The following is an 8836-nucleotide window of genomic DNA, read 5'->3' on the forward strand; positions in this document are numbered from 1 at the left end:
TTGTTTGATGGTTTGGTCATATATTATTGTTTGATGGTTTGGTCATATATTATTGTTTGATGGTTTGGTCATATATTATTGTTTGATGGTTTGGTCATATATTATTGTTTGATGGTTTGGTCATATATAATTGTTTGATGGTTTGGTCATATATATAATTGTTTGATGGTTTGGTCATATATTATTGTTTGATCGTTTTGGTCATATATTATTGTTTGATCGTTTGGTCATATATTATTGTTTGATGGTTTGGTCATATATATAATTGTTTGATGGTTTGGTCATATATTATTGTTTGATTGTTTGGTCATATATTATTGTTTGATGGTTTGGTCATATATTATTGTTTGATGGTTTGGTCATATATAATTGTTCGATGGTTTGGTCATATATTATTGTTTGATGGTTTGGTCATTTATTATTATTTGATGGTTTGGTCATATATTATTGTTTGATGGTTTGGTCATATATTATTGTTTGATGGTTTGGTCATATATTATTGTTTGATGGTTTGGTCATATATTATTGTTTGATGGTTTGGTCATATATTATTGTTTGATGGTTTGGTCATATATTATTGTTTGATGGTTTGGTCATATATTATTGTTTGATGGTTTGGTCATATATAATTGTTTGATGGTTTGGTCATATATATAATTGTTTGATGTTTGGTCATATATTATTGTTTGATCGTTTGGTCATATATTATTGTTTGATCGTTTGGTCATATATTATTGTTTGATGGTTTGGTCATATATATAATTGTTTGATGGTTTGGTCATATATTATTGTTTGATTGTTTGGTCATATATTATTGTTTGATGGTTTGGTCATATATTATTGTTTGATGGTTTGGTCATATATAATTGTTTGATGGTTTGGTCATATATTATTGTTTGATGGTTTGGTCATTTATTATTATTTGATGGTTTGGTCATATATTATTGTTTGATGGTTTGGTCATATATTATTGTTTGATGGTTTGGTCATATATTATATTATTGTTTGATCGTTTGGTCATATATTATTGTTTGATGGTTTGGTCATATATTATTGTTTGATGGTTTGGTCATATATTATTATTTGATGGTTTGGTCATATATTATTGTCTGATGGTTTGGTCATATATTATTGTCTGATGGTTTGGTTATATATTATTTAGAAAGTACAGATAAATACATTACAAAGTCGTTTCTTGTATTTTCGTTTATTTTTCGTAAAAACTAACTAAGTGTTTTTCTACTCTTAGCAATTTTGGAATGTAATTGTTCATTCAACTTAACAAGAAAAGAATTGATAATTATCCGTATAACACCATTCATTTTTACACAAAATTTGTAATATGAAATATTTCTTTCAGAGCATATAAAGTATATTTAGAATACTGTAGCACCAAGCAAGTTTTCCTTTGTTTTATTCCGTTGCAATCATTTACCAATTCCTGCTGATTCTGGTATTCTATATTTGTTTTTATCACTCTATTTAGGTTGCACTTTGTAAATATAGCTGTTTCTCAAAACACGCCTCTTTTGGGGAGTAATTGAATATTCATAGAAAATTCATTTTGTTTACATACTGGTTCCCAGTTATGCTCTCTGTGTTCCATATCGCAGAGACAGAACTTGGGAATGTTACCAGTAAATAAACACGTGCATATTGTTTACATTGAAATCTGTGGTAACCTTTCATTCGAGGTAGGGGTAGTTAAGAAAATTAGTGTAAGTTTAAACTCTGAGAAGTTAGGGCATATAAACGTTGAAAATATGCCGCACAGCCCTATATTTTGACCTTTGAAAAAAATTGTGGTGCATATGAACTTTCAATTCTAGGATAAGATTTTTTTTAAAACTTCATAGTAAAAGTGGTACAGTTTTAGCCGTAAAAGGAGTTCCTATGGGAAATTGTATTGTCAATATTTACAGAAATGCAACCTTTAAAACATTTGATTCATGAAATGAATCGAGAAAAGGTGCTTTGAACGCAATAAATAAAGATGCATAGTGTTATATAAGATTAGTTTAACTATAAATAATGCATTATAGGCCGATATACTGATAATATTAAACATACATCTTGCATGGAAGGAGTTTAATTGAAAGTAAAATTAAATCCGCTTTAAACTGATATTTGATATTTAGTCGCCGGAATTTTCTGATTCGAAAGTCATTCTCAAATGTTAATTATATTAAAAGTAATTGTGAGGAGATTTTGGTTTGCTTTAATTCCGCTGTGATGCTATTAGTTATTATTCTATCAGATTTCTATTTCAGATAAAACGTTAAATTGCTGTTGAGTAGTGGATAAAGCATACAAAAGTTCATGCATATTTTATTAAGACAACGAATAAATTTGTTTTGTTTGAAGAGTCATTGAACTCTTTTGGTAAAAAAATATTTTTTTTCTAACATGTTTTACCTTAAAGTTATCAAAGTGTATATTGTTCGTGTAATTCGAAACTTTAATCTATAATGTACTACCATAAAATTGCGAATGAAAATGGGGAATGTGTCAACGAGACAACAGCCCGACGAAAGGGCAGACAATACCAGTTTAGTTGGTCCACTAAAATAAATTTTGATCTTAATTAAAAACACATACAATAATTCATACATTATTCTAATTGGTAATGAAATTGGTAGTTTGTTTTTATCATTTTGCTCTCTGTTGTAATAACATGTCATTACAAAATGTGTTTTGTGTGTTATTTCAGGTCAAATGATACCATTCCTTGAGATTCTGGTGACACATGCGTCTATTCTTATCATGCTTGGGATAAGCTATGGTCGATATTTTGCAGTGTGTTATCCTTTGGAAAGTTATTCTACATGCAGTCGAAGTCGCGCCTTTATGATGATGGCGTCTGCATGGATTTTGGCGGGAATTTCAGCTATGCCATTCATATTCATGTCACACACCGAAACCGCAAAATTCACAAACGATAACACTGAGGTGACTGTTTGTCGGACACATATTTCTGAAGTTTGGCAACGAATATTTATCGTTGTTAGTTTTGTTGTTTTCTTTGTCATTCCGTGCTTTATTTTAGCCTTTGTTTATTCAAGGACAATATACACAGTGATTACAGAATCGAAGAAAATCGAAAATGTGACAAATGTATCGAAACAAAACTCAATGAAATCAAGACAACAGCTAGTTGTTATGCTGTTGATGATAGTCATTCTTTTCTTTTTGTTGGTTCTGCCCATGCGCATAGTTATATTATGGCTAGTATTCGGCGATCCTCGTACTATTGTATCTCTCGGTTTCGAAGGTTATTATAACATTATTTGGATCGCCCGGGTGTTGCAGTACACGAACAGTGCAGTGAATCCTATAATATACAACGTTTTTTCTATCAAGTTTAGGAAAGCCTTTGCTAAACTTTTGTTTTCAAACAAACGCCAAAAACGTCAGCTTTCGTTGACAAGCAGTGGTGGAAGAACAGCTATTAGATATAGTTTTGTCAAAACTTCAATAAAAGAAACAGAATTTCATTAAAAAAAAAACGCTCAATGACGTCATACACTTACTCTTTTGTACTATGTATTATATATATTTTGTTATTTTAGGTTTGTAGATAGCAATATAAACCTTTACTATAGTATATGTTTTATTTCTTCGCACCTTAATAGACTCAGACGATTTGGAGCTTTACATATTCTTATACATTTGTGCACTGTTGACGATTGGGTTATTTTATGTAATTTGTATCGTGTGTTTGCTATCTTTTGATATTACTTTTGCAAATTTGACTTTTATTCAAAGACATTGAAGATATCAAATCAGGAATTTTAGCCTTTTTTAGTCATGTATATTTTCATAATATTGGTTCACTTGCATGTTTTTGAGTTGAGTGTGGTGTCCATTTCGTTGAACTAGTAGCCTTTTATCGTTCGGGGCCAGATGAACTCGCATCCTGGTGCGAAAATTGCTTGCTGCATTAGTAATAATAATAATAATAATTATAATATTTTTATTTAAAGAGAGTAACTTATTTGGATTAAACCAATGTTCAATAAGACTCAACTATATGAATAAAACATAATGAATCTACTACTACACACATATAACCAAATACAGTTGTAGATAAACAACAATATATAAACAACAACAAAAATCCACCTATAGTATACATCGTAGCTTAATTTTCTCAATTTTTACACTTTTAAAAATATAATGACTTGAAAAACTTGATTTGGATAATTTTGTTTTTGATTTAGGAACAATAAAATTATCTGATGATGAAAGTCGAGTAATGTACCATTGTTTACTAATTAAAGGCATAATTAGATTGGATAAATATTTAATCCTTAAATATTTCAATAGATAGTTAACGAATATCGTCTTCATTTAAATGATTCTAGATGCCTTTTTTGTGCAATTTTAGTAATCTGTCAACTAAAGACCTGTTACAGTTTAACCATACTGAACAACTGTAATCCAAATGTGGAAGAATATATGCATTGTAAAATAGAATTCGTGCATTATGATTTAAGTATTTCTTGATTCTTTTCAATAAAGATCAAGAAGAAATAACTGTTTGTTTATATGTAATTTTGATCATACCAAGGAAGAGGGACATCAACAAAAAATCAAGGACTTTTTCAAAGTGACTTTCATTTATTTGTTGGCCATTAAATGGGAACACATTGTCTCAGTTTTTGACATATTAACTAACGTTTGTTTTCTTCAACCAAATGACAAATATTTTCTAATACAACATTGAGTGCCTGACTCATATACCTTTTGTCTTTTTTAATTGAAGACCTATTGGTGGCTTTTTGGTCGGGTTATTGTCTCTTTGGCAAATTACATTTTCTATTTTATGATTCTTCGTCTCATTTCCGGAAATCCAGACAAAGGATTTAATATATACTGATTTACATCACTAACGACTGACCTGACGTATATATGTAAAACATAGAGATGTACATGGTAGATTGCTAATGAAACAAAAGTAATAACTTTCACTAATGACAAAGGACGGGTATGTTAAAAACTATAGGTCTCAGTACGCACAAACCCGACCCATAGTTTAAGCTATAAAAAATGACATATTGGGACAAATTGAACCAATTGAATCAGGACAATCAGCGGTCTGATTTTTGCTATACATGATTAACAATAAACAAGTATAGCAGACAACAACCAACAACTAACACTAGGTTACAGCTCTTGACTTCGGACGTGCAGATAAGGAATGTGGCGCAATAAAAACATGTTTGTGAGCGCCCACCCCTCCAAAAAATCATGAACCATGGTGTTCCAACAACAAAATAATAATACTGCAAACCTAGAGTTCAGTGTAGAAATATTGCATAATTAGATTTCAATTATAGAAATCACTTATTTGTAAATATGTTAGTCAACAATATAATTAAATGTAAAGGTAAGATGCATAGCAGTCACATCTTTGAATTGTGCAAATAGTCGTTAACATTAAAGCTTTTTCAGTAAAATTCACATCGGTCAAAACAGTAAACATTGAATGTTGCATGTTTCAATAGCCTGCTGGAGAATTTTTCACGATATAAGTCGATTGTATTATGCTGAATCAACAGAACCGTATTGTAGTTTCAACAGTGAATTTCTCATGTGTCAACAGCCGGCATTGGAATTATCACAATGAATGTCACAATCATCAACAGCCTAATATGGATATTTTCGCTGTTAGAATTATAGATCTCAACAACTATTAAAATAACAAACCTACGAACAATTGATAAGCAACCAAACCAACCTACAACAAACTACTAACAATCAACAATTATACGTTAACCAACGATATGCGAAAAATAATACCAACCTCAAATTAAGAATTAAACAAACCACCAAAAAAGAAATTAAGATATCAACAAACAATCACACCATCCATGTTAACAATGACCAATAACAAACAAAATACCATACAAACCCCATACAAAATCATTACAGTCATTAACAAACAAACAATACAAATTATACAACCATCAGTAAATAATTTAACAAACAACCACACTTTACACCAACAAACAACCAAATAACCTAACCAACCACGAACAACCAACATACAAACAAAGTATAACCAGTCAACAAAAATAACAAACAATCGACACATCACCAATCAATATACCAACATATCATACAACAATAAACAATCATACTAATCACCAACTAATACCAAATCCATCCACTAATAATCAATCATACCAAACAAAACTAACTTTCAACAGAAAACCTCGACAACCACCAAAAATCAGTTATAAAAATTTACAACTTACAACCATATCAACAAACTTTCACAACTAAATAACATTAACCGTCAACAATTAACAACATGTTTACACCAACAAATAGTCACCACCAACACCAAACAAAAGAATCATACATATTTTGAACAATTAATTGAAGTTCGATACTTTTATTATAGACATTGACAACGAAAACAAAAATATTTATGTACACATTGCGTACATCTTAGCAGTCAAAATATCTAGAATACCCGAAGACAAAATAATATTTATTTTTCTAATATATTGAAAGAGACGTAATATATACGATCGTTTGGACATTGTACGTATGACATTTTCTTCTTTTAATGTTTATACTATGAACATTGCCCAGTTGTGCTTATTGTATAATTTAATCTTAATGAAGGATTTACAATACATTTGAACGAGACAATCGACGGTGGATTTGTTGGCTTGTAAATGATTAAAATGGAATGGAAGTCTTCAAATGTTGATTAATACAGAGCTCAAGTTTTAAGCTTGCGGTCACATTGACGGTTCGGTTATTGATATCTTCCGCGATATTATTCAAACACCATAACCCGTAGTAAGTTACGTGACTTGGAACATGAAACGTGACAACTGGTGACACAAATAGCCAGTAAGTCCGTGCCTGTGGTTCGTAGTCTGTCACGATTGTTTTTTTTTATCATTTAGGTAGCAATACACAGCTAGGATATAAAAAAGAAGATGTGGTATGATTGCCAATGAGACAACTATCCACAAAAGACCAAGATGACACAGACATTAACAACTATAGGTCACCGTACGGCCTTCAACAATGAGCAAAGCCCATACCGCATAGTCAGCTATAATAGGCCCCGGTAAGACAATGTAAATCAATTCAAACGAGAAATTAACGGCCTTATTTATGTAAGACAATGAACGAAAAACAAATATGTAACACATAAACAAACGACAACCACTGAATTACAGGCTCCTGAGTTTAGTTTCGCATTTTGGCCCCTGTGGATTTTTCAAATAGGAAAGTTATTGTGTAATAAAATTTATGTTTAGACAGATGAGTGCTAATTTAGCCTTCAAAGATGGTTCATAAGAGCAGCAAGATTTTCTTTATATGTTTTATGGGCTGTTGTCTGTTTGACAACCCGTATTTTTATAGCTGATCAGTCATCGGTCCAGAAATTAATGTACTGTTTACAAACACTCTTTTTCTACACGAAGTTTTTGACGCAATTTTACAAAATAAAATGAGATGAAAGACATATGATTTTCATTGGATTTGCTGAATGATATATGTACACAGTTCTAGAAAAGTATTACTTCAAGCGATTGAAAATCTACTTTTAGCAAAATTTTGGGGAAATATGTGACATCTTTCCCCCCTTTTTTGCAATATTTTATAACAAATAAATGCAGATTGTTGCCATGGATACACCAAAAAGAATTATATTTTACCATTTTATATACTGGATATAAAATCTATGGAAGATTCTTATTACATACATATGCCCATATATATGACACAAACAGTAAGCTTCATATTGCAAGGAAGCAATGAAAAGGGAATGGTAAAATTCATAATGGCAAATTTTAGTATTTGTTCCTAACTGTTTATTGCTACTTTAGTCATAAATCAGATGGTTAATATTACGGAGGTGCCCGTTATTATTCTGTGGTTTACATGTTGTGATGTACTTATATGCTATGTATTAGTGTATGTCTCTATCCTTAGTGTTTTGCGTTTACTTGTACTTGATTCCTGCCACGTTATGCTGTCATTTTAGCGGTATTTTTTTTAACTTTAACATAAAAGCAGGACGTTTGGCTAGCCATAAACCCAGGTTCAACCCACCATTTTTCATTAATTTGTCCAGTTTCAAGTCAGGAGTATGGCAGTTGCTATAGTATTATAGTCCGTTTATATGTATAGCAACATTTGTTTTTGTTGTAGTTTAGTGTTTCTGGTGTTCCGTTGTTTTCCTCTTATAGGTAAGGTTTTCCTCGCTTTTGCTTTGTAATTCAGATTTGTTTCGCTTCACCGACTAATGATTATTGAACAGCGATTAACATATATATGTCGTGTACATGTTGTTATTTTGTTTAGATTATTACTGGTACAAAAAATTTTGTAGCCATCATACAGGTTATTACTTGTACAAATACAATTGTACAAGTAATTACTAGTACAATTTTTACTAAAAAAAAATAATAACTTGTACAAATCAATATTCTACTACATATGACTTATTTGATGTTAACATGACATCGTTTCCCGTTAAAAAAATAATTTATTACTTAGCCTAAAGGCTGTTGAACTGTTACACCACTCTCCCAGTTTAGCAAAGTAAGATCTACAAATAAATTCACATGTTGTAATCTTATGGAAATCTTCTACTCTGAAACTACTGAGAAAAATTAAGCAAAACTTGGTCACAATCATTATTAGGGTATCCTGTTTTAAAAACAAATATGTCCGATAAAAGCACCTGTCAACCAACATGGCCGACATAGCTAAAAATAGAACAAAGTCGTAAAATGCAGTTTTTGACTATTACCTCTGAAACTAAAGCATTTAGTACAATTTTGACGTTTATAAAAATGTT

General features: G+C 30.8%; 1 protein-coding gene across 1 annotated transcript in view; it reads left to right on the top strand.

Moving 5' to 3' along the window:
• The window catches only part of LOC139520884 (growth hormone secretagogue receptor type 1-like), a 31215-nt gene extending 27663 nt beyond the window's left edge, over window positions 1-3552 (top strand). Inside the window, exon 2 of the mRNA XM_071313905.1 lies at window positions 2711-3552. Coding sequence (XP_071170006.1) covers window positions 2711-3498 — 788 coding nt within the window. The 3' untranslated portion in view covers window positions 3499-3552. The remainder of the gene's footprint in view (window positions 1-2710) is intronic.
• The last annotated feature ends 5284 nt before the right edge of the window (window positions 3553-8836 follow it).

Source organism: Mytilus edulis, chromosome 4 (genome assembly GCF_963676685.1).
Source record: "Mytilus edulis chromosome 4, xbMytEdul2.2, whole genome shotgun sequence".
Taxonomy (NCBI): Eukaryota; Metazoa; Mollusca; class Bivalvia; order Mytilida; family Mytilidae; genus Mytilus; species Mytilus edulis.